The sequence below is a fragment of the Danio rerio genome, chromosome 1 (assembly GCF_049306965.1).
Source record: "Danio rerio strain Tuebingen ecotype United States chromosome 1, GRCz12tu, whole genome shotgun sequence".
Lineage (NCBI taxonomy): Eukaryota > Metazoa > Chordata > Actinopteri > Cypriniformes > Danionidae > Danio > Danio rerio.
Window position 1 is genome coordinate 7,537,472 of NC_133176.1, and position 26,769 is coordinate 7,564,240.

The following is a 26,769-nucleotide window of genomic DNA, read 5'->3' on the forward strand; positions in this document are numbered from 1 at the left end:
GCCCAATGGAGAGGTTCAGATAACCAAATATCAATTTCCCATTCAAATCATAGATCGTGTTTTGTTCAATATACATATTTATACGCTTAAAACATATTAATTTAGCATAAATAGATCAAAAAGTTTGATAGGTAACAGAGAATAAAAATAAGCCGCTATAAATCAAACTAAATAATCGTAACGAACTCTGATTGGACCAACCATACGTGCGCTGAGAAAAGTAACACTGCCCACGTCAGTAACCGTGACGTTTCAACTTTAAAACACAAAGCACTAGGACCATGAAGATTCTTGTCTTTCCCCGGTGTTATTGTATAAGTCATGGATGATGGAGTTGTACGGCGTGAGTTTATGACGTTTTGAATGAGCAGACGTTTTGAATGATTTAACATCGCTGGAATAATCATAATTCATCTGAAGGGATAGTTATTGAAGGACGCACTCGAAAGACTTGAAGGTGACGCTGGAAACAGGTTAGTTCATAATCGCACTGACCTCACATTATGAACATGGTGTCAATATTATGGTTATTACTCTGATACATTTAATAAATGACACGTGTTAAGAAGTGAATGTCCTTTATTTCTGTCAGTTGTTGATATGAGCCATTTGCACAGTATTTAACACGTTAGAGTGCGTATACTGTCATGTTCGAGCAATAGTAAGTTGGTCACAACTTTCTTGTAAAGACTTTGATAATAATATTATATTATAAATTATATACCACACGAGGCACCATGGTCAAGCAAAATAAAAACCCAATACAACCACCGTACTTTAAGTATTAATATTGTGAAGTATTATATGGATCATATTGCATTATGTGATGTATTATAATTAAAGACCGCCTCATAAATATCAGCAGCAAAGGTTTTTGACGTAAATTTACATTTAAATATACATATAAGTACTCTGTACAAAAGAAAATACAATACATCTTAAAAATAAAGTTAAGCACGTACATGATATTGATGGCATTTTGAACATGTACCATATTAATACTTTGGTATTGCTTGATTTTCCTTTGAACATATAATGTTAAGATGTTATTTTTAGATGACAATAAACAGAAATCAAAACAAACCAACAATTCAGGCTTTCATAAATGTGACTACATAATGTGCTACTGTTATGGTACAACAACATTACTTTTTGCATTTACTGTGAAAGTACTCCGTTTTTTTTAGCATGTATCTCGGTAATACTTATTTCTGAAAGTGCAACATTTACATGCTTATTTCTATTTTATTCTGTGTACTTTCTTTGTGGTAAATACACTGTAAAAATGCTGGGTCACACACAATCAATTTGTGTTAGGACAACATGAAGGAATGAAGTTAACTTTAATTGTTTTATGATCAATCCATATACATGTGCAAAAACTAATAAGCTGTTCCTAGGGCTTGGCCGATAAACGATATTATATTGAATTGTGATCAAATTTGTGATAAGTTCATGTTTTAATTTTTAAGTGCATGTTTTTACTCTATATTGATCTAAGAGCAGAAATGTGCAACAATGGGAGTCTAAAAGTATGTTGGTATTAGGGATGTACCAAATTTTCGGCCACGAAAAAAGATAATTTTTGTGGTTTCAGTCATTGTTGGGGTACTCTTTTAAATCTGAAAGCATTAACAACTTGTATCGAAATAAATATCGTTATCGTTTCATATGGAAAATAATTATCGAGATTACATCTTTGCCTTATCTCCCAGCACGACTTGTCCCTCAAGAAACCCTTAAGAATTATGTTGTTTCAGCTTAATTTAAGTACTTTAAACAAACACTAAACACCCGTTTTTGGGTGTACATCATAGTATGTGAATATGCCGAATATAAATTAACATGGTATTGCCATTTGCTAGCATCCCAATACTATGGAAAGGCCATAATATGTTCTTAATATGTAAAACAAAAGTTTACAGTATACCGTTGACGTCAGAATTATTAGCCCTCCTGAATTGTTAGTAATAAGTCCAATAATTAATATTATTGTTCTGTAGACAAGTGGTTCTCAAATGTTTTTCATCAAGTACCACCTCAGAAAAAAGTTGTCTTTGCAAGTACCACCATAATGAGTAGTATTGAAAAACAGTAGTGTATTAGGTCCATTAAAGTAGCTAAAGCTCTGTACAGTTCAAAAACGAGGCATATTAGATCCTAATATTAAGAACATTTAAATTAAAATGTGCTTTTAAAAGTTAAAAATGGTAGCTTACTGTTCTTAAAAAGTAAAAAAAAAAAAAGAGAAAAAACTCCATGTTTATCAGCACCTGGAAATGTTGCCTGGACCTCATAAATATAGGCGTTATGTCATCATATTCATATGTAAATCATTTTTGATAATCTATTTAAATGTATGTAGCATGTACATATGACATATTTTATTAATCCGCGTACCACTAGAAGGAAGCCCACATACCACTAGTGGTACACGTACCACAGTTTGAGAACCACTGCTGTAGACAATCGAGAAACAAATTGCTTAAGGGGACTGATAATATTAACCTTAAAATGCTTTTTTATTATTAAAAATTGCTTTTATTCTAGCCGAAATAAAACAAATAAGACTTTCTACAGAAGAAAAAATATTATCAGACATACTGTGAAAAATTCCTGGCCCTGTTCAACATCATTTGGGAAATATTTGAAAAAGAAAAGAGGGCTAATAATTCTGACTTCAGCTGTAACGTTCTTCCAGATATTCTTCGTGTGGATCCATCATCATCTTCATCATGGTGGAGATGAAGAGTTTCTGTGAGGCTGGCGTCTCCATGCAGCAGGTCTGGGTGGAGGGCGGCCTGACTCTGTGTTTCTACTTCACCCTGGTGCCATCCGTCCTCCTCACCCTCCTCTTCCTCTTCGGCACACTGCTGTGTATTTGGTACAGCCGCTATGGCACAGACATGGAGCCCAAATTCGTCCCCCGCTCTGGACTGTACCGGCTGCAGGTGGGGCTGTCGGTGCTACTGATCCTGCAGGCTCTGGGCTGGATGGTGTTTCGGCTGAGCTGGAGCGCGGAGCTGCCGGGATATGTGGTTTTGTATGGATGTCTCTCCATGCTGGGCTGGATTTGGGCTGTAGTTTTGCTGCGTCTGGAGAGAAGGAAGGTTCTGGTGCGGGACAGAACCAGAGGACACAGTACTGTACTGTTGCTGTACTGGGCAGTAGCTTTCGCAGCCGATAATCTGGCATTTGTGTCCTGGATGAGCCCTCAGTGGTGGTGGAGTCTGGAGACGTCCGAGCAACAGGTACGCTTGCTGGTAGCAAAAGGCCCTGTAGTTGGGTACACTAGAGCGCAGTAAATAGGAGAGTACGACAAATCATTTTTATGATCCTATTTGCTGAAATAATAAAACTCTACATTGTTTTTATCAAGACTTTCAGAAAAATGAAAAAAAAGGAAGAAAAGAAGAGAAAACAACCTCAAATTCATATGTACTTATAAAAGTACATACACTTAAAAAGAAAACTAAAGATTAAAAACATTTAAGGATTTAAGATTATGATGAGCATTAAACAGGTCATAACGGTTTTGTGAAAAGGGACCATTAGGAAGAATACTTAGAGTTTTTTTTAGTATAATGTAAACAAAATACACTTTCAAGTAGGGCTGCACAATATATTGTTTCAGCATCAATATTGCAATGTCACATCGCAGGACATCATTTGCGTCGTGTGTTTTTGAGGCCTGTGCCTAAATTTTACTGAATTGTTTAAACAACAAAGAAATGTATTACTTTACATTTGATTATTCAATTACTGTGCCTGAATATTTCATTTGTATCTTTTTCTTTAATGTATTTATCTATGCTTGTAGACTGTTAATTGTATTTTATGCATGATGCACTCCCCTACAGAATCATCTCAATCAATCTAAAATGAGAAGTTCTTTATTCATAGAGCAATCTATAATGCAGATTATCAAAATATTAACCATAACCCTTTTCAAGGTATACCGCGGTTTGGAAAAATCAAGGTTTTTTAAAACAATTTTTTTTGTAATACCGTTCCTTTTTTTCCGTTTTTTATTTGCTTTTTTTTTTTTTTTTTTTTTTTTTTTTTTAGGACAACAGTATCTCCAGCAGAAAAAAATATCCAAAGATGCCGTTTTAAATTGTAAAGAAATCTGTGTTTTTGAGGACAGCAAGTCAATGATTCATTTGAATCATTTAACCAATCATGTTTACTGCTCCGTAATATTTTTTTAAATAAATATATTGTGTTCAAAGGGGAAAAAAAGTTTTCTTATATATAAGACTTCATTTCAAATATATTTTAGGATTTTTTTCTATTTTTTCTGTTTTTAATATATCTCTTTTTCTCTAATAAATCTCCACTTCAGAAGCACTTGCACAGATTAACAAACCAACCTATATAGTTTCATTGCCTGATTACAATATATTATTTAATTCTACAAAAAATGAACATTTGTTTTCTGCTGGGGATTTGCATTTTATTTATTTATTATTATTATTATTTTTATTATTAATATTATTTTTTTTTTTCAATTGATAAAAATAAATACCCACAATCCCCTCTCTATATAAAAAAATAATTAATAACACTACTATATCAAAAAAATTAAGAATTATTGAGTGGAACTATCCAGTGTTAGACTGAAACAGTATATTTGTGCATTTTAATATTTCATTTGCATATTTAAACATGACATTTTAGAAAAATTAATTATTGTCCTTATCAATCTCTAGAAAATTATTATGGTTATTTATTATTATTATTATTATTATTATTATTATTATTATTATTATTATTATTATTATTAATAATAATAATAATAATGATATGACGTTTAATTCCCTATTGACCTGCAGATTCTTACCTGTAGGTAGGCATGTATGTATACATTATATAACCTTTAGCACAGATGCAGTTTGTCATGTAGTATTAGCAAAGCCGCTCACACACCATGACTCAGCATTATGGTTATTTCTTAAAAGGATTGTTTATAATATATATTGCTGATACAGTAGTTTAGCAATGCTGAATGACTCTGCAATTCTGTAAAGTTTTACGGTCATTAAAACAATATTGTTGAATCCCTGTCTGTCCTTGTATAGTAGGCAGTAGCATGAGTAAATATTGCTGGTCATTGTTAGATTTAGCTGAATTCCTTTCTGCCCACACTGGCCACACCCCAACTGTTTGAGTTTGACCAATCAGATAACAGGTTTTCTGACTCTTCATGACATGGCAGTTTTACTCTACTCATTCAGGTCTTGCTAGTTGAATATATTTTATAAAAGAAGCCAACAATTTTGCCAGACCTAATCTAAATATAAATTAACAAAAATAATTAACGTAAATAATGCAGCATTTTTACAACAATATGAGAAAATTTATTGAATTCTCTGGATTCACAGTTTGGAGCTACGTGTTTGAGTAAAACACGTAAATATAACTTATTTTACTTTATAAATTGCTGCAATAAAATATCAAAAAAGGATTTTTTTTTTGTTTCAAACCTTTTTTTTTATAACTTAAATTCTATTATATGGATTTGATTACAATTTATTCAGTGTATCTGCATGGGTTGTTTAAATAATAATAATAATAATAATAATAATAATATATTTTAACATGGTTACATTTAAATATAATATTATAAAACTTAATTAAATTAAAATTTGTTGGTAGAATTACAATAATTACAATATTTATATGATAACGTATTAAAGGTTTAAGCACATTTACAAAAGATAAATCCTAATTATTTTTTATTTCATATACAATATGGTTTTACATAAATAAATAAATAACCGAGTTTCTCTGGATTTACTGGTCCATTATATATGGGTTTGAGTAAATAGTTGATATTTGATTAAATCTATAAAGCTTTGATAAAATTTCTTCACAATTTCAAATATAAATAATATTATTTAGAGCTTTTTTGTGGATTTAATTAGCTGAAAATCGGGCTTAGTACATCAATTATTGGTTTCTTATTGGTTAACTCAACTAGAGTTAAAACATCTAAAAATGAACATCTAAAAATTTAAATAAAAAAAGACATTTCTGAAAATGACAGAACTTATTCTCTTAATATACACTGTGATTTGGCCTTGTTGGGAAAAAAATAATTAAAGAATTAAAGCTGCAAGCAGCGATGATAGGGACCTCGCACCCGGGCTCACCGCCGCCCAGTGGCCTCAGGATGACAGAGAACAGCGAACAATAATAATTTAAGCCGATATATATAAAGAACCTGAGAAAATCGAACATTCATGCCAAACTTCCTCTTGTCAGCAGGTGGCTCTATGACTGTGACTCAAGATTTGCATGTAGATGCCTTCAGTAGAGGAATCTTATCAACCATGTGAATTTTTAGCCAGATCGGACATTGTTTAGCTGAGTTATATGTAATTTCCTGTTGCCAGCAGGTGGCGCTATGACTGTGACTCGATATTGGCATGTAGATGTCTTCAGAAGAGGATTTTAATCAACCATGTAAATTTTCAGGCTGGTCAGACTTTGTGTGACTGAGTTAAGCTAAACTATCTTCTGCCAGGAGGTGGCGCTATGACAGACTCAATATAATTATGTAGATGTGCTTAGGAGAGGACTTTCATCAACCATGTGAAGTTTTAGGCAGATCGGACATTGTGGGGCCGAGTTACAAGCCAAACTACCTTCTGCCAGCAGGTGGCGCTATGACAGACTCAATATTGTTATGTGGATGTGTTCAGGAGAGGACTATGATCAACCTTGGGAAGTTTCAGGCAGATCGGACATTGTGTGGTTGAGTTATAAGCATTTCCTGTTCCATGGCGAAACGTTGAGGTTTGTTATGCCGCCACGGACACGCCCCTCTGCAAAAACTCTAGATCTTTACGATATATCATCGCTAGAGCGTTCAAATAACATCACTCAAATTTGGTGCTGATATAATAAAGTTTGCGGAAGGAGTATATTACAATGTAAAACATGTCATTTCCTGTGGCCAGCAGGTGGCGCTATAACTCTATCTGGATATCAGCATATAAACGTATTCAGGTCCAGACTGTTATGAAATGTGTGAAATTTGAGGCAGATCAGATAATGCATGCCTGAGTTATAACGACTTCCTGTTTTGTGGCGAATCGTCAAAGTTTGCAAGGCCGCCACGGACACGCCCATCGATGAAAACTCTAAAGCTTTGCAATTTAACATCGCCAAGGCCTTTAGATGACAAAACCAAATTTTGGTGTTGATCGGATAAAATCCCTAGGAGGAGTTCGTTAAAATACAACGCCTGGAAATGTCAAAAATGCCACTTTTTCGCCGCAGGACGTTAAAAATAACCGACTTCCTGTTGGGTTTGAGATATGGCTCCAATAGACTTTTTCGTATGTTTTGGCGTGTTTGAGGTGTGTGCCAATTTTTGTGCATGTGCGTGATTTGTATATCAGGGGCTCGTCCGATTAGGTTTGGTAGGTGGCGCTGTCGAGTCATTTAGCCACGCCCACTTCAATATTGTTATAAAGATGTGTTCAGGAGAGGACTTTTATCAACCTTGTGAAGTTTCAGGCAGATCGGACATTATGTGGTTGAGTTATAAGGATTTCCTGTTCCATGGCGAAGCATTGAGGTTTGTCATGCCGCCACGGACACGCCCCTCTGCGAAAACTCTAGATCTTCACAATATATCATCGCTAGAGCTTTCAGATAACACCACCCTAATTTGGTGCTGATACGATAAAATTTGTGGGAGGAGTTTATTACACTGTAAATCATGTCATTTCCTCTGACCAGCAGGTGGCGCTATAACTCTATCTGGATATCAGCATATAAACGTGTTCAGGTCTGGACTCGTGTTCAGGTCTGGAGGCATAATGGCAAAAACGCCACTTTTTCGCCGCAGGAAGTCAAAAATATCCGACTTCCTGTTGGGTTTGAGATATGGCTCCAAGAGACTTTTTCGTATGTTTTGGTGTGTTTGAGGTGTGTGCCAATTTTCGTGTATGTGCGTGATTCGTGGATCGGGGGCTCGTCCGTTTAAATTTTCTAGGTGGCGCTGTCGAGTCATTTTGCGACACCCCTTTCCGAGACCCAAACCAAACGTAAATTTTAAACCTGGAAAGCTCAGTCCAGGAGACTCGAAACAAGCTGAAATATGTTATTGAGACGTGTTGGTTGTTCTGCAGTCATACAGCGCTTTCAAGAGGTCCACGAGTTTGCAAGAGCCTAAACGGAGTCTCTTACAAGTTTGCAGTCTGCAAGTTTTATCACAGGTCTAAAATGAGTCCATATTATGTTTTTAGGAGGAGGGGAGTGGATAGGTGGAGAGGGCTAAACAAAGTAAGTAAATGAAGTAGGTAGGTAGGTAGGTGAATATACTTGCCAAGCCACTGACATCACAAGTTTATCAACAAAAGGGATTATCACCCAAAAACCCGAAGACAAAGGCACCGTCGTTAAGACCCTGCCCATAGCATTTGCATCACTTTGGCACAGCCAGTGCTCAGGATACCAAGAGTTTAAGGTCTGTCACACCCTAGCTACAGTTCTGAATGACATTAGCTAATTATATAACTTTTCAGATATAGATTATTGCTAATTTGGAAGTAGATTATATAAATGTAAATTCCCACGTCCTCCTGTGAATTAATTTATTTTTTATTTTTTAAATATGTCCCAAATGATGTTTACCAGAGCAAGAAATTTTCACAGTATGTCTGTAAATATTTTTTTCCTATGGAGAAAGTCTTACTTGTTTTATTTCAGCTAGAATAAAAGCAGTTTTAATATTTTAAAGACCATTTTAAGGTCAAAATTACTAGCCCCCTTAAGCAATGTTTTTTCAATTGTCTACAGAACAAACCCTCAGCTATTGCATATCCTGCGATCATGTGACTATTGTGGACGCACACATTGCGATATCGATGCTGAAAGGTATATTTTGTGGCCCTTATTTGATCAACTCAACAAAGCATCTCGGTTTCACCGCATTATGTCGTTTAAACATTTTAATAGTGATTATATAATTTGATCTATGATGGGCAATGTGCCATGTTAGTCTGCAATATTATCAATACTCTTAGCCCCCTTAAGCAATATTTGTTTGTTTCTTTGTTAACTTGCCTAATTAACCTAGTTGAGCCTTTAAATGTCACTTTAAGCTAAATACTAGAATCTTAAAAAAATATCTAGTAAAATATTATTTACTGTCATCATGGCAAATATAAAATATTTATAAGTTAATAAGATAAATAAGTTTTTAGAAATAAGTTATTAAATTGATTGTTTAGATGTGTGTTGAATAAATCTCTCCATTAAACAGAAATTCGGGGGCTCTGACATCAACTGTATATAATATTACTGTGACTTTATCTCTGCAGATGGAGTTTGCATTCTGGCTGGTGCGATACTTCTGCTCAGGTTTGCTGTTCCTGTTAGGCCTCAAAGCTCCAGGTTTGCCCCGCCGGCCGTACATGCTTCTGGTCAATGAAGACGAGCGAGACGTGGAGCATGGAGCGGTACGACATTAGATCCACTCTCAAATCTGTACCACTAATATATCTTTAATAATCTTGAGCTCTTGATACATTTTTAATACATTCTTTTCAGCCCCTGTTGGGTAATTCTGATGAGGATCAGTCTACATGGAAAGACTTTGGCAAGAAGGTGCGTTTGTTGGTGCCATACATGTGGCCTAAAGGAAGTGTCCTGCTCCAGCTGCTGGTTCTGATGTGTCTCGGGATGCTGGGAATCGAGCGCGCCATCAATGTGTTTGTGCCCATCTACTACAAGAACATAGGTACAGAACAAGAGGAAATTGCTTGGTCTCATATAGCATCCTTGCTCCGATTTGCACGGTGTGGGATTATAAATTTATATAATCGAGTTTAAAATTACCAATAATCTATATGTAACTGAAAAGTTATATTCTTTGGATCTCATATTATCCAAAACTCTTGCTAGAATGTGACAATAAAACCTCTTGCTTCCTGAGCATGGGCTGAGCCAAATTGATGCAAATGCTAAAGGCAGGGGTCCCATTGACTGTGCCTTTGTTTTTGAGTGATACTTTCAAGCTGGTCAGGACAGGTAAAACCTCAGCATCTATTCAAGACCCTAAAACAAGATCTTTGACTAAAACTAGTCATGCCCATGATCTATGTTTCCACCTACAAACTCTGCCCCTTTCTAAAACGCATAATAGACTGGACGACTCTGTCTCAGGCCGGGTTTACACTAATGTGTTTTCGTTTTAAAACGCATAAGTTTTGCTATAGTTACGTTGGTTGTTTAATGGCAGAGGGGTGTCGCTGTTGAATGTAAAAAAACGGGGGGGGGGGGGGGGGGGTGTTGTCATGAACGAAAGTGAAGAGGTTTGGGGAGTCGCAAAGGAAAGTGAACAGTGGACAGGGGAGGAAGTACATTGAGGAGCGGGATCCGTAAAATTAGGTGCCAGATTTCAGAGAGTGCTGGCACAAATTAAGACCTGGCATTTTGTCAGTTTATTAAAAATGTTGACAGAGGTTTTGTGATATAATAATAACAGCTGAGCATTAATTAAATGCATATTTTCCGTGGATCTATCTATTTGAGGTAGCCTGATATTTTTATTTGACGGAAGAAAAAAAAACATGAATGGAAAACACGTCCTGTGCTGAATCTTAAATAGGATACAGTCAGTGTTTCGTTTTGTGATCTAAATTTGTCATTTAAGTGAAAAATATCCATGGCAGGACTATTTTGTTTTTAATTTAGTTCATTCTTTATATCTATGCTGGTGCGTGAAGATGCTCTGTTATGTTCTGTATGCTGCTGTTCGCATGTTAAAATAAGTCAGTATTTTAAAATGCAATATTTAATGCGTCAGACACAAAATAGACACATACAATATTTTTTTTTTACTAAATAACAATTTAATATTAATCTGACCCATTAACTGTTAATTGGTAAACGATCGGCGGTTGTCGGTTGGCAAAATTAACCAAAATGAGCATCCCTAGCACCGGCTCATACGTGAAGAATAAATCATTCTGTACAAACTTAATATCTTTTTTTTTTTTGTTAGAATAACAAATGTTTTTATTATTAACAATTGGGGTTATTGCACCAAATGCTGATGTCGTAACTCAAATTACGTTTAAAAAGGGTATTGTTTACTTGAAAAATGAGTAAAAACATGCTCGAAAATATATACATGAAGTATTATTTATTATTCAGCTCAATTATGTTATAATAATAAGATCTTTGTTCATTAAAACAAAATAGTCAGCTTAAAGTGCAATTTAAAAGCTTTATTAGGTTAATTAGGCAGGTTAGGGTAATTAGGCAAGTCGTAGTTTAATGATTTTGTTTGTTTGTTGTTGTTGATAGAGTTTGTTTTGTAGGATATTGAAAAAATATATATTGCTAAAGGGGGCTAACTATATTGACCTAAAATGGTTTTAAAAAAATTAATAACTGCTTTTATTCTAGCCTAAATAAAACTAATAAGACTTTTTCCAGAAGAAAAAATATTATAGGAAATACTGTAAAAATTTCCTTGCTCTGTTCAAAATTATTTGAGAAATATTTAAAAAAGAAAAACTTCACAAAAGGGCGAATAATTTTGACTTCAACTGTACATAAACACAATGTAATAATGTTTTGCACTATAATTTCACAGTGAACCAGCTGACAGACGGGAGCTCCTGGAAGACTCTGGCCATGACGGTGTGTGTTTATTGTCTCCTGAAGTTCCTGCAGGGAGGTGGAGCTGGTGAGGAAACCTCATAAGTTTATCCATATCTAAAAAAGCTTGATGTGCATTTTGATTACCGTCTCGTCTCCATCTGTCTCCATGTGCAGGTGCGTCTGGGTTTGTGAGTAACTTGCGTTCGTTCCTGTGGATTCGCGTGCAGCAGTACACTAACCGCGTGGTGCAGGTGCGGCTCTTCGCTCATCTGCATGCTCTATCTCTGCGCTGGCATCTGGGCCGCCGGACAGGAGACGTCCTGAGGAGCATCGACAGAGGAACATCCTCCATCAACAGCCTGCTCAGGTCAGAGACAACAACTGTTTGAAATAGACATAATTATTTTGGCTTATTAACACAGACTGACTTACAGTTGAAGTCAAAATGATTCGCCCTTTTGTGAAGTTTTTCTTTTTCAAATATTTCGCAAATGATGTTTAACAGAGCAAGAAATTTTTCACAGTATGTCTGATAATAGTTTTTTATTCTGGAGAAAGTCTTATTTCGGCTAGAATAAAAGCAGTTTTTTATTTTTTAAAAACCATTTTAAAATCAATATTATTAGCCCTTTAAGCATTTTTTTTCTATAGTCTACAGAACAAACTTATGTTTAAAAATGTGTTGAAACAAATCTCTCTGTTAAACAGAAATTGGGGTAAAAATAAACGGGGGTAATCTTACTTTTATCTTGAGCTGTTGGTTTGTGTATGCAGATATAACTAAAGTTAATTTAACCTGCGCATTTATTATACAGTAGATCAAAATTACAGCAAAAAAGGTCAAATTTTATAATAGTATTAGTGTTTAACATTTATTTTTGTGTTTTTTTAAGCTGAATTTGCAGCATCTCGACTCAAGGTTTCTTTGTCATATGATTATTCAGAAATCATTACTATATGCTGAGATTTACTGTTCTATTATAATCGCTTATTTTTGGTACTCAATCATTATTAATGATTCTTAAAATTTTCTGTTGGGAGTTTTTCATAATTTGTTACATTTTAAGGATTGTAGGATGAAAAGAAAGTTCAAAATAACTTAATTTATTTGAAATAAAATCTGTTTTACTCTATAATAGTGCTGTCAAACAATCTCGATTAATAGCATCCAAGTCAAAGTATGCATATATATATATATATATATATATATATATATATATATATATATATATATATATATATATATATATATATATATATATATATATTTATTTATTAAATTATATATATATTTTTTATGTGTAAATATATATTTATTTATATATTTATATATATATTTTTATATATAATAAAATAAATATTTTACAAATATTTTTTTTATTCATTATTATTATTATTTATTATTGTTAATATTTTCTGTCTGTCATTTGGATGGGACACTCTGACCGAGGTCCTGACTTTCTGTGGTCTTTAAAAATCCCATGGCATTTCTCGTCAAGATTAGTCGTGTAACCCCAGTGTCCTGGCCAAATTCCCTCCATCGGTCCTTACCCATCATGGCCTCCCAATCATCCCAATCCAACGAATAGCCTTTATCACTGTGTTTCCACTCCACCAATAGCTGGTGTGTGGTGAGTCCACTGGCGCCGTTGTCCTGTGGCTGCCATCACATTATCCATGCTACACACTGATGTGGGTGTGGAGAGACCCCAACCCCACCCAACCCAAATAATCTAGCCTTCTTTAAAAACTTAAATTCTTACTGATCTCAAACTTTTGATCAGTAATGTAGGTCTGTGTGCAATTTTAGTCTTGGATGCTTTAGTATCATTGTACATAAGCGATGTATATAAACCATAGACTACATATAACAGTATGTGTGTTTCCCTGAAATAATTTTTCTTTCTTTATTTTTTTCCCAACAGCTACATCGTGTTCAGCATCTTCCCCACCATCGCTGACATTGTCATCGCCATCGTCTATTTCATATCCAATTTCAATGCCTGGTTTGGCCTTATAGTCTTTGTATGCATGGCTCTCTACCTCAGTGAGTATTTAACAATGGTCATTTCTAAATCTGTATACGTGCATAATGTGTGTATATATCAACATAGCCTTTAAAAGTTGGACAGCATTCACTGTTTACTGAAAACACTGCACTTTTTGTTCCTTTTCATTTGGGATAGAGTTAAATATTAAAAGTAAAACCTCTAGACTAAGAACAATGTCAATGATCTTGAACTATATGATTAGAACAATAACTATGTAGAGGGACTTATTGTAATTATTCAAAGATATGACGTCCTGAGGTTTGTTTCAACATTTTCAACTCTTAAATTTCAAGTTAAACCTGTAGGCCTTGACTAGCTGGTTGGTGGTTTGAGTAATGCTGACTGTTTAAGATTTAACAATAGCATTATGTGCTGTATATACTATATATGCTGCATTACCTACTGTATTTTTGGTGCTGTCAAGTGTATTTATTGCTAAAGGGGAACTATTATGCCCCTTTTTACAAGATGTAAAATAAGTCTATGTCCCTAATCTGTCCCTAATGTCCCTAGAGTGTGTGTGTGTGTGTGTGTGTGTGTGTGTGTGAAGTTTCAGCTCAAAATAACCCACAAATTATGTTTTAGAACTCTTTAAAACTACCCATTTTAGGCTTTAATCCTAATTTGTGCCATTTTGGTGACTGTCGCTTTAAATTCAAATGAGATTGCGCTGTTTTCAAAAGAGGGCGGAGCTACAAACGCCTATGTGTCAGCATAGTGGCAGATTAAAAAAAACAAGATTAATGTCCTATGCTAATGAGGGAGAGATTGTCATTAGTGGGCGGGGCTTTCCCCCTCTGATGACATGTACAAAGGGAGACTGTCAATCAAAGTGTTTCTGCTGACTGTTTTTATCAAGTGTGATTATATAAACATAGAGTTAATAAATCTTTGCCATTAGAAGCTGGTTATATTCACAGAATGTTGCCACTCAATTGTGTTTAAACCCTTTATAAAAGTGATTTTTGCATAATAGTTTAACTAAAACAATATATTAAAAAAAACTTTTCAGCAATTGGAAAATAAATCAAATCAAATATAAAAGAAATTAATTAGGTAAACTTCAAAAATTAAAAATAAGTTTCAGTATTAACATAACAAAAATTTTAATTTCAATAAAAATAGGTAAATATAAATTATAACATGCTTTACAAAAACACATATAACAAAAGGAATCAAAATGAAGTAACATTAAAGTGAAATTCTAGAATTGTCCATTTGTTCACATAGCCAAACTCTACAGTAGAGCTAAAGAAGGAAAGAATGATGCAAATGTAGCAGATCAGCTTTTTATTTATTGACTGCTCTTTTATCCGTGTCTCCGACAGCTCTCACCATCTTTATCACTGAATGGAGAACCAAATACAGGCGTGATATGAACACACAAGATAACAACGCCAAATCCAAAGCTGTGGATTCTTTATTGAACTTTGAGACGGTAGGGCTTCTCTTTGTTTGGTTAAGGTGTAAGAATGTGTGTTACAAATGCAATGTAATGTATAATGCACAGAATATGATGGCATTGTGTTATGATATTATCAACAGGTGAAATATTACAATGCAGAAAGTTACGAAGTGGGCCGCTTTGAGGACGCCATCCTGAAATACCAGGTAAAGTGTTTTTAGGTACCAAATTGGTTGTGTTTTATAGTTAATTAGCTTTGTAATGTCTAATACAGGGTGTCTTAAAGTCTTAAATTTCTTGAAATATTGTGTTGTAGGTCATAAATCATTTTTAACAGGTCTTAATTTTTCTATGTCTATGAAAAGTTACCCAATTTGGCCAACACCCAACAATCCATTTCAATAAAACTTTTAACAAATGTTTTATTCATTAATTCTATTTACCCAATATGGTTTAATTATCTTCCGTACTATAAAATGTATAGAAAGTTGTGTTTATAGATACCTGGTAAGGTACACTGACCTTTACAGGCTGTTGTGAGAACGTTTACTTTATTATATTTTTTTAAAACATGTTAAAATTTTGACAAAATGTGTTTATATATACAGTTAGAGTTTGCTTGATTTTACTTGTCTGTAAACAAATACAGATGTAGTATCCGTGACGTCACCCATAGGTTTCTAAAGAGCGCAAATGAAGCTACAAGTGGGCGTGGCCAACCATCACCATTTTGTTCGTGGGGCGGGGCATGAGCAGGGCCAGAGATGCCTGCTAGCATTTTGCTTAGATGGGTTTTTTTTTTGGGAACAACGCTTAACATTTCATTACCTGTGGCTCGTTTATGTTTGGGTAAATTGTGTTTACTCTCTTAAAAACACTGTTGTAATACATTGAGCCACTAAGCATTGTTCTCATGAGGTTTTTCTAAAGGAGGGAAACGCGAATTACATCCAAACACTTCAAATATAGTCTGTGTTAGTTAAGGCAAGGCTATTTATGAAATCTAGGCAGAACACTGTATGACAACGTTTCAGATGACTCCTGTAAAGCCTACAGCTAGTCAGGCTATCAGATTCTGGAGTGCATAAATGTTCCAAATAAAATGATACATAATAGATAAATGACCTTAAAACAAATATAATTATAAATGAAAGTATATAATAATTTCACCTGGGAAATGGAGGCCACGTGAATGGTGTGTGAAAACAATTAAAAGCATAGCATGCCTTATTATCTTATAAGTGTAGAAAATAATCCCAAAAGGCAATTAACTCTGTAAACCCACATACAATAAAACAAAAATATGTGTAAAAAATTTTATATATATATATATATATATATATATATATATATATATATATATATATATATATATATATATATATATATATATATATATATGCAGAGTTCAGCGGCTAATCAGCTGGAATCAGCTGAGGTCACATGATGGCGAGCAACTAGACCTAGCTCTCACTCAAGTGACCATTTCCTTATTTATGCAGACCTTATATAAATGAAATGAATGCGTTGTTAAAATATTCACCCTCTCATAGTTGTCATGAAGGGTAATATTAGCTATATACACCAAAACCATCTTTTGTAGCTGGCTGTGAACATGTTTTTATCAGCTGTACAATTGGCCAATTTAGCATGGCAGTCAGTGAACATCTAGAGTTTCTGGAGCCAGCCCCTAAAGGCCAGTCGATGAACTACAGTTTTAGTTACTTCCATATTGGTTTTACAAGGGAGATCGAGATGTTGCCGCTCGGTTTTGACACATTATTTAAAATATTTGGCTAATAACAAAATTATTCATATATTTTTTAGATGGGTTAGACCAGACCATTAGAACAAATATTTAGCGTTTAGCCCTGTATAAGTCTGAAATTTCATTCATAATGGTCTTAAAAAGTTCATTTACGTGTTGGAACCCTGTAATAGACCACAGTAATGAATCATAAATATCTTCTTTTTTTGATCAGGTATCGGAGTGGAAGACCAATGCATCTCTGGCGCTCTTAAATCAAACACAGAACCTCATCATTGGTTTGGGTTTGCTGACTGGATCTCTGCTTTGTGCGTATTTTGTGACTGAGGGAAAATTTCAGGTATGAACAGTCAAGGAAACCTCAAATATCAAACCACTTTTTGTCAGTATGGACATGTTAAATTGATCAAGAGTAACAGCAAAGTAATTGTCAATGTTATAAAATACTGTTTCATTGTTTACTGTTTCAATTACAAAAGTAATAGTTGGTAAATCATGGAGACACAAAATATACCTGCAATTCTAGAATCGCTCATGTATAATCAAAATAAAAAGTATAACTATGGGGGATTGGCTATTTGGAGCAATCAAATCCTGTAGTAATTGGTCTCTATTGTGATTTTTTTTATGGTCTTTTAGGTTGGAGATTATGTGCTGTTTGGAACGTACATCATCCAGCTCTACACTCCTCTCAACTGGTTTGGAACTTACTACCGGTGTGGAGCTTTTTACTCTTAATTTATAGTCCATCATTCGTGTGTTCATTACAAAATGTATGTATATTTAAAGAAGTGACAACGAACATAATATTTCTTGGACAGAATGATCCAGAACTCCTTCATCGATATGGAAAGCATGTTCAAGCTCTTCACCGAGGAAGAAGAGGTGAATATTGTTTTGCTTTGTTTACATTGAAATTCACCGCACAGATGATTATGAATAATTAACGACACCATCCATTGATTTAGGTGAAGGATGAAGTCAATGCAGGAAACCTTTATTTCAGACAGGGGAAAGTAGAGTTTGAGAACGTCTTCTTCAGCTACACACAAGGGTAAGTACTTTCAGTCATATTATTATTATTATCTACTCATTCATTCATTTTCCTTTGGCTTAGTGCCTTATTTTTCAAGAGTCACCACAAAGGAATGAACCGGCAACTATTCCGGCATATGCTTTACATAGCGAATGCCCTTCCAGCCACAACCCAGTGCAGGGAAACACCCATACACTCATTCTCACTCTCTCACACACACACACACACCCACACACTTATACACCAAGGTCAATTTAGTTTACCCAATTCACCTATAGTGCATGTGTTTGGACTGTGGGGGACACCGGAGCACCCGGAGGAAACCCACGCCAACATGGAGAGAACATGCAAACTCCAAACAGTAATGCCAACTGGGCCAGCTGGGACTCGAACCAGCGACCTACGTGCTGTGAGGCTGCAATGCTAACCACTGAGCCACCGCAATTATTATTATTAATCTGCAGGTTTTAGCAATATTATTTAATATTGTTCCAGTTTTATTTAATACTTATTTCTTTTGCAGCAAGGAGATTCTGAAAGATGTCTCTTTTACCGTTCTCCCAGGACAAACAGTTGCTCTTGTAAGTCACTTGCAGTTTTATCTTGCATTAATCATTTAGTTAGATTCTCATGAGAGTTTCAGGTTAAAATGTTCATGTTTTGTTTTTTTTCTCTCTGCTGTGTAATGTGTAACCTCTTTTAGGTGGGTCAGTCTGGATCAGGAAAAAGCACCATCATCCGTCTGCTCTTCCGCTTTTATGATGTTCAAGGCGGGTGTATAAAGATCGATGGCCAAGACATCTCAAAGGTGAATCTGACAATAATCATGTGCAAAAAAATTACACAATGCTCCTAAAAAAAAGTTGTTTGTTTTGGTAATCTTATATCAAAAACCAACCGTTTCTTTCTGCCTTTGGGGGGGTGGTCCATAGCAACTGCATATTATTATTCTTAACCCCGCCCCTGTTACTGTAGGTTTGCTATGAGTGGAAGGTTCACAAAAAGAAAGCCCCGCCCCCTACTTTATATTCCATTTCACATGAAATGACATCAACATACTGAAAAGTCTGAGTACCTTCCGGTTCATGTGGACTTTAAGGGTAAATTAATTGATTAATTTGTAATAAATACTGCATTATGTCCTTTTAAGAAGTAGGAGAGGGCGGCATGGTGGCTTAGTGGTTATTACTGTCGCCTCACAGGAAGAAGGTCGCTAGTTCGAGTCCCGGGTGGAGTTTGCATGTTGCCCGGGTGCTCTGGTTTTCCCCACAGTCCAAAGACATGCATTATAAGTAAATTGGGTAAACAAAATTGGCTGTAGTTTATAAGTGTGTGTGTGATTGTGAGTGTATATGTGTTTCCCAGTATTGTGGGCATCCGCTGCGTGAAACATATGCTGGAATAGTTGGCAGTTCATTCCACTGTGGTGACCACTGATAAATTTAGAGAGTTAGCTGAAGGAAAATTAATGAACGAATGAATGAAGAAGTAAGAGATTTTCTTAGGAATAAAAAAGAACACCAAAATATGCAATTAGTGTTACTTTAATCAAGTACTTAGTGTTACTAATGGTGTGTTCTGTGAAAGAATGGTTTTTCATTTTTACTTTATTCTTCACATTTTTTTGTACAAAGCATGGTCATTCATGCATGTGGTTTTGTCTCAGGTGAAGCAGTCGTCTCTGCGCGCTCACATCGGTGTTGTCCCTCAGGACACGGTCCTGTTTAATGACAACATTCGAGACAACATCCGCTACGGTCGAGTCACGGCCACTGACCAGGAAGTGGAGGAAGCTGCAATCGCCGCCGACATCCATGACAAAATCATAGGCTTTCCAGATGGTGAGAACCACTTTGTGTTGACTTTGCAGCATTGAAAGCACAATTAAACTGTTGTCATTGAAAAATCGAAGTTTAATTTGAATAATAAATGTGCTCAGATTATTTGAGATCATTGAAGGGTTAGTTCACCCAAAGCTGAACATTCTGTCAACATTTAATCTCCCTTCATTTGATTTTGATTCTTCTGTTAAACACAAAAGAAGATATTTTGAAGGAAGCTGGAAACCTGTAACCATTGACTTCCATAGTTGAAAAAACAAGTACATAGGAAGTCAATGGTTACAGGTTTTCAGCTTTCTTAAAAACATCTTCTTTTGTGTTCAGCTGAAGAAAGAAACTGAACAGAGAGCACCATTTAGATCTTGTATGCCTTTTTCTTTTCATTTGATTCACAATTGGTTTATTTTTGTAGGCTATGAGACTCAGGTGGGTGAGAGAGGGCTGAAGCTAAGCGGAGGAGAAAAGCAGAGAGTCGCCATCGCTCGCACCATCCTTAAAGCACCGCAAATCATCCTGCTGGATGAGGTACAATCACAAATGCATTATGGGAGAATGCAATACATTGTCTTTTTAGAATGAGTTGATTTTTCAATGTAGTTTTTATGATGTTTGTTAAGACATTTGGGATTGTTTTATTAAGTATGCTTTTGAATTGCACTACTGTTCAAAAGTCGGAAAGGAGTAAGGTTTTAAAGGGGGGTTGTTATGTAAAAATCACTTTTGTAAGGGGTTTAAACACAGTTGTGTGGCAACAGTGTGTGAATATAACCAGCTTCTAATGGCAAAGATTGATTTACTCTGTTTTTATAATCACACTTGATAAAAACAGTCTGCAGGAACACTTTGATTGACATTCTCCCTTTGTACGTGTCATCAGAGGGGGAAGCCCTGCCCATTAGTGATGATCTCTCCCTCATTAGCATAAACAGCCCTGAGTGAGAAGCAGCCGTCTGTCATTTGAGTGTTGAATCTGCTGCTATGATTATGCATTTATAGCTCCACCCTCTTTTAAAAAAAAGGGCGTGGAGCACAATCTCATTTCAATTTAAAGCAAAAGTCACCAAAACGACTCAGTTCCTCTGTTTCGAACAGTTTCAAAGAGTTATACAAACTATTTGTGGGGTATTTTGAGTTGAAAATTCTCATATGCACTCCAGGGACATCAGAAACTTATTTTTGTAAAAAGAGACATAATACTGTAGGTCTCCTTTAAAGAATTTTATTTATTATTTGTTTTCAGCAGCTGACAGGCAAGAGGTTTCTAATTGTAATTTTATATCGGTTTTTATTTTTGAACCTTCCAATCTGTAAAGAATCCAAAGAACAGTGCTTATACTGGTTTTCACCAAAAATAAATTGTATTTATATTAAATAAACTTTGATTTTGGCTTTGCAAAGCATGTATAAGGATGTTGCTAGCATAGTTTAGCATGAATTGCCAAGCTATCATATCTTTAGCTTTAATTATTGTACATTTTACAGCATGTTGCCACTTGCTAGCATGAAGTAGCAGGTCGTAAGCATGTTTTTAGCATGAATCAGTCACTTTGCTAGCATAAATTAGCAGGGTGTTAGCATGTTTCTAGCTTGAATCAGCATATTGTCACTTTCTAGCATGAATTAGCAGGTTGTTAGCATGTTTCTAGCTTGAATCAGCATATTGTCACTTTCTAGCATGAATTAGCAGGTTGTTAGCATGTTTCTAGTGTGTTTTTTTTATAATGGTTCTAATTTAAACCTGCATTGAATTTAAAATAAGATATTTAATACAACTAAATGAATGTTAGTCTGTGCATATTTTATGTTTAATATGTATGATGTTTGACCAATAAAATATAAGTGGATAAGGCTACCAAACATAATTTGAATGAAATAGCAGGGTTTTCACATAATAAATAAATTAAGGAGCATTGATAATGTCATAACTTTGATTTTGACTTTGCAAAGCATGAATAAGGATGTTGCTAGCATAGTTTAGCATAAATGTCCAAGCTATCATATGTTTAGCCTTAATTTTTGTACATTATACAGCATTTTGCCACTTGCTAGCATGAAGTAGCAGGTTGTTAGCATGAGTCTAGCATGAATCAGCATGTTGATGGTAAAGTCTAGATCTCATTCCGCTGTGGCGACCTCAGATTAATGAAGGGACCTAAGCCGAAAAGAAAATGAATGAATGAATAATTCTCGTTATTCTCATAAACAACAACCCGTGTTGATGGCATGTTTTTAACATGTTATTTTTGACCAATAAAATATAAGTGGGAAAGGCTACCCAACATTATTAGAAAGAAATAGTAAACATGTGAACAGTAAGGGGTTTTCAAGTTCAACAAAATATCAGTCTGGTCTACCACTAATTTTGTCAAAATTTAAAGTACTTTTTTCTTCATAATCTTTTTCCTCCATCCTCTACCTGCAGGCCACATCTGCTCTAGACACTCAGACTGAGCGAAACATTCAGGCCTCGCTGGCTAAAGTCTGCGCCAACAGAACCACAGTTGTTGTGGCACACAGGTAAACAACAAATGAATTAAGTCATGCTTTCACTAAAACCAGCTTCATTAAAGGTCTTGTAAAGTGCTTTGAAATGTGCATTTCATTATCCAAAAATTTGACTTAATCTCTACTGACACATGAAGAGAGGGCGAGGCATACAGTAGCCCCTCCCCTTTATAAAAAAAACAACAAACCAGCCAATAGTGTTTTGCTAAACTAGTTTTACTTTAGTTTAGCTGTGCCAGGGTGAGTGGTTGTGCTGAAGCGCATCAAATGAAAAGCAAATGAGATTCATCTTTAAGGGGGCGGGGCATACTAGAGAGCATTTGATTGGTCAGACGATTTGATAAGAAACTGAAGTATGTAAATGACGTGATAAAAAATGTTGATCCATTTAGTTGGAAGTGACAAACTACAAGCTTTTGGATGGTTATATCTTCTAAATGTGAATTTTGTCACTGTTTTGGAACATACTAGCGCAGTGGTTCCCAAAATGGGGGTCGGAACCTCCCAGAGGGAGAGTTGCTAGGTGATTTACAAAAATCTTTTTATTTAACTACTATGATGGCCATATTACATCCATAACTTACAGGAATTAATCGTAGCTAATAGTTGCATTAAAAAAAAAGCATGCAAATTTTTTTATTGGATTGCGACCTCCTGGGTCATTACATTCAACACAGCAATAGGATCAGATGCAGCAGATTGATTTCATGGCATCAGGTTAAACTTTCTGACACCTTTAAGGCACTCGCGTAAATAAAAAACTGAACATGTAGGATGATCTCTGAGTTGCATTGTCCAAAATTAAACGATAAATAGACTTGGGCCAATTGGTGTGTGTGCACCATTGCGCGCAAGGTTTGTATATTCATAACCACCTCAGAGGATATTAAGGGTCATCATGAGTGACTGGCATTGTTAACTAAAGTTTGAGAAACCCTGCACTAGCTTATAGGTATCCTTAAAACGAACACATTTCATGGGACCTTTAATTCTTAGTTTGTTATATAGTGACTTTATTATTGTATGATGCTATCATTGATGTGCATATTGTAGATTGTCAACTATCATCGGAGCTGACGTGATTCTTGTTCTTCGTGATGGCCAGATTGTGGAGAGAGGAAGGTGAGTTGATTTAAAGTGCTAGTATACTTAATCCACAGTCAATCTTGATACGGGTTAATACATGAACTCTGTGGTTTAAAGTCCAGTGCTGTTGTTTGTCGTAGGCATGAAGAGCTGCTGGCAAAGGGCGGCCTTTACTCTGACATGTGGCAGAAACAGCAGCAGGCGCAGGATTCAGACTCAGCTTCTGACTCGGAGACTAAAGACAGAAAATCGGAGAAACTACAGCCACAGACATCCACTACAGCACACAGGGGACACTAGACATAAGGGAATCGCAATATACGCCGGTATTATGTGCATTTTTAAGCTCAAATAGTGCTGTTTAGGCATGTCCGATTTTTAATTGTTAGATTTTTTTTTGGTTTGCTGCCAGTTTTTAAAGGGATAGTTCACCCAAACTGAAAACTCTTTCATCATTTATTTACACTTCACGTCTCACAAACATGTCTGAGTTTCTTTTCTGTTGAATGCTAATGAAGTTACTTTGAAAAATGTTTGAAACCGGTAACCATTGTCTTCCATTGAATTAGTCTTTTCTACTATGGAAGTCAATGGTTACCGGTTTCTAACATGCTTTAAAATAGCTTTTTTTGTGTTCAACAGAAGAATCAAACATGTTTGAAACCACCTGTGGGTGAATAAATTGTCATTTTTCAGTGATTTTGGGGTTTTTACATTTTTGTAAAGGAATAATTAGCAGAACATTTTTACAAGATTTTCACAATTAATCCACAGCCTCACCAAACTTTTTTTTTTTCCTAATTTATTTCCAAAGGGAGAGTAAAGTAACTACAAGTTATCATTTTTTGTGCGTACTATCCCTTTAATTGTGTAGAGATTTATTTATACACTGCAAAAAAAAACATGCTTTTTTGTCTTGTTTCTAGTCCAAATATCTAAAAACTCTTAAATCAAGAAGCATTTTCTAGGCACGCAAAAAAATATTCAGCAAAAATCAGTCCAAGGCACTCAAAAAAGGTGTAAAAACTATTAAAAAGCCTTTATTGACATGGCTATTCCTTAAAACTGCGCCTACACATTTCGCCAAAACAAGTGCCTTCATCAGGGTAACAGTGATCATGTGCGTCTGGAGTTTCTTTTAAATGTTACGGTCTCATGACTTATTAGAATATCTAAACAATACTAGAATAATATATTGAACACAAGGTCAACATTTGCTGAAACGTGTAGGTGCAGTTTTAAGGAATAGCCATGTCAATAAAGGCTTTATAATATTTTTTCCACATATTTTAAGTGCCTTGGACTGATTTTCGCTGTTTATTCTGATGAATCCTTTACCCAAAGAGCACAGATGCATTATTTAAGCTACCGCTGAGCCCTTTTAGTTTGGATTTGGATTTTTATATAGGCCAAAAATATTGTTTTGTTTCTCAAAAATATTACGCCAAAATTAGGTGAGTTTTTTATTAAAACGAGCTAATTTATCTGCCGATAGGGTTAGCAGAATAATCTAGTCTTTCATTTTGACATGCATTTACTTTGCTTACACCATTAGCAGATTATTTAGCTTGTTTTAAGGAAAACTCACTCAATTTTGACGTATTATTTCTGAAAACAAGACGATGTTATTTGCTTGTCTAGAAAATGCTTCTTGATTTAAGAGTTTTTAGTTATTTGGACCATAAACAAGACAAGAAATCTAAGTAAGAAAAGCATGTTTGCAGTGCAAGTATACCATATTTAAGTCAATATAACACATTAAGTCTTCCCACTCATGTATATAAAATTATAAATTCACTTTGTGGAAAATGAGTGGGAGACCTTAATATGTTAGAATGACTTCAGTATGTTATGAGAGAATCACATGATGTATAAATCCCTCCATTGCTGTATCTTTAAGACAATACATCGCTGACACTTTAGAAGGATGAATGTACAGTGCTGTTGTCTATTTAAATTCACTATTTAAGTGATTTAAGTTGCACTGATGCTCCTGATATGCTTAAGGAGCTTCTGAAAACTGATTGTAAATGTAAATACTTCCTACAACTAAAAGCAATTGTACTATGTATTATAATGGCCTGATTTGATTTTTAAATTGACTTTTTTTTTTTCTTCTGGTCTAGCTAAATAAGAGTAAATACTATACTTTGGAGGCTAAGTTTAAGATTAAGTTTAGGACTTAAGTTATATTCAGAGGGGAAAAAACATTTTCAATCAGAATAATAAGTGCTCATATTTGTCAGACTGTTTATTTTCTTAATCATTTGTGTATTTAAAGGTCAGATGCTGTTTGCCTGGAGTGGTTTTCAGTGCTTAGGTGCAATAAATATGTTGTTCTTCGTCATCCGTTAATATAAAGGGAAAAACAGCTTACAGTAATGACACTAAACTCGGGGACAAGGTTGAAATGAGCCAGTGGGATGAGTTTTTAAGTCCATGTATGTCGGTTTTTTATGAAATGAAGCTTTCTGGTAGGTTTTTAATGTATGAAATAGTCTCAGAATTTGCCTTCGGTGAAACAATTGACTCAATAAAGAATTTATGAAGCCTGGGAAGGTTTTTTATTGTATAGTAAAGCAAGAAGGAATTACATTTCACTTTGCGACAGACATAATTGCATTTCTGTTATTATTGATTGCATAGATTCTGTATTCTGTGCTGAGATTTTTGTACATTAAACACATATCACATGTAAACTGCCTTCATATTTTGTATGTGTTTTAAATAAATTGGTGAAAGAGTCTCATTTTGGTGTCTGTATGAAAGTGAATTGCAATGTGATCAGTTAATGGGTCATCTAATGATTGTTAATCTAAATATTCCTGACATTATTTATTGAATATCAAAGGTCTCAAACTGGATTCCTGGAGGGCCGCAGGTCTGCAGAGTTTTTCTCCAACTCAAATCAAACACAGCTGATCCAACTGATCAAGGCGTTCAAGACTGCTATAGACTATTAAGCAGGTGTGAGTTGGAGATGGTTGGAGCTAAACTGTGCAGAGCTGTGGCCCTCCAGGAATTGAGTGTGAGACCACTGTTGCATATAAACTATTGTTTCATAGAATTACATTTTACTGTCAACCTTTCTGTAAATTGCAGTAAACGTTTAATGATAGTTCTTTCTTTTTGTTACTTGTTAATTGGTGTTATTACATTGTGGTTAATTCAATTATGCAGTGAATAAAAATGTGTAGTAAAATAGAACATGGCATATATAATATCAGTAAAAGTACAACATACTGAAGGAAAAAACTCACATAGCTACATTATTATTGAAATAATTACGGTGAAAATTTAGATCGTGAATATTAAACAGTTTACGTAACTGGATGCAAGACAACGCCATAAAAGGAAAAGTAAACAAGCGCTGTCGGAATAAATTAGAGACGTTAATGTTACTTTCCTGTAGAGGGCAGTTGACGGCCACAAATGAGGATGCCCATCAA

The 26,769-nt window shown here is 35.0% G+C and overlaps 1 protein-coding gene across 6 annotated transcripts; it reads left to right on the forward strand.

The window, feature by feature from the left end:
- The first annotated feature begins 326 nt into the window (after positions 1 to 326).
- On the forward strand, positions 327 to 26,069 carry abcb6a (ATP binding cassette subfamily B member 6 (LAN blood group) a). Of its 6 annotated transcripts, XR_012402171.1 has the most exons (22): positions 344 to 473; positions 2,702 to 3,251; positions 9,339 to 9,476; positions 9,568 to 9,757; positions 11,621 to 11,713; positions 11,803 to 11,995; positions 13,554 to 13,675; positions 15,008 to 15,117; positions 15,225 to 15,290; positions 17,067 to 17,192; positions 17,492 to 17,568; positions 17,674 to 17,737; positions 17,821 to 17,906; positions 18,412 to 18,469; positions 18,592 to 18,696; positions 19,555 to 19,729; positions 20,142 to 20,254; positions 22,152 to 22,246; positions 23,288 to 23,356; positions 23,461 to 23,863; positions 23,908 to 24,337; positions 24,584 to 26,069. XR_012402171.1 is itself a non-coding variant. In NM_001145693.1 (20 exons), the coding sequence occupies exons 2-20, from the start codon at positions 2,736 to 2,738 to the stop codon at positions 23,464 to 23,466; spliced, it is 2,403 nt and encodes an 800-aa protein (NP_001139165.1). In that variant the 5' UTR covers positions 327 to 473; positions 2,702 to 2,735; the 3' UTR covers positions 23,467 to 23,821. The 6 variants fall into 6 exon arrangements, 2 of the variants coding, with proteins under 2 accessions (NP_001139165.1, XP_005160347.1); XR_012402169.1 differs by having other exon boundaries at positions 23,461 to 24,337; XR_012402170.1 differs by having other exon boundaries at positions 23,908 to 26,069.
- The last annotated feature ends 700 nt before the right edge of the window (positions 26,070 to 26,769 follow it).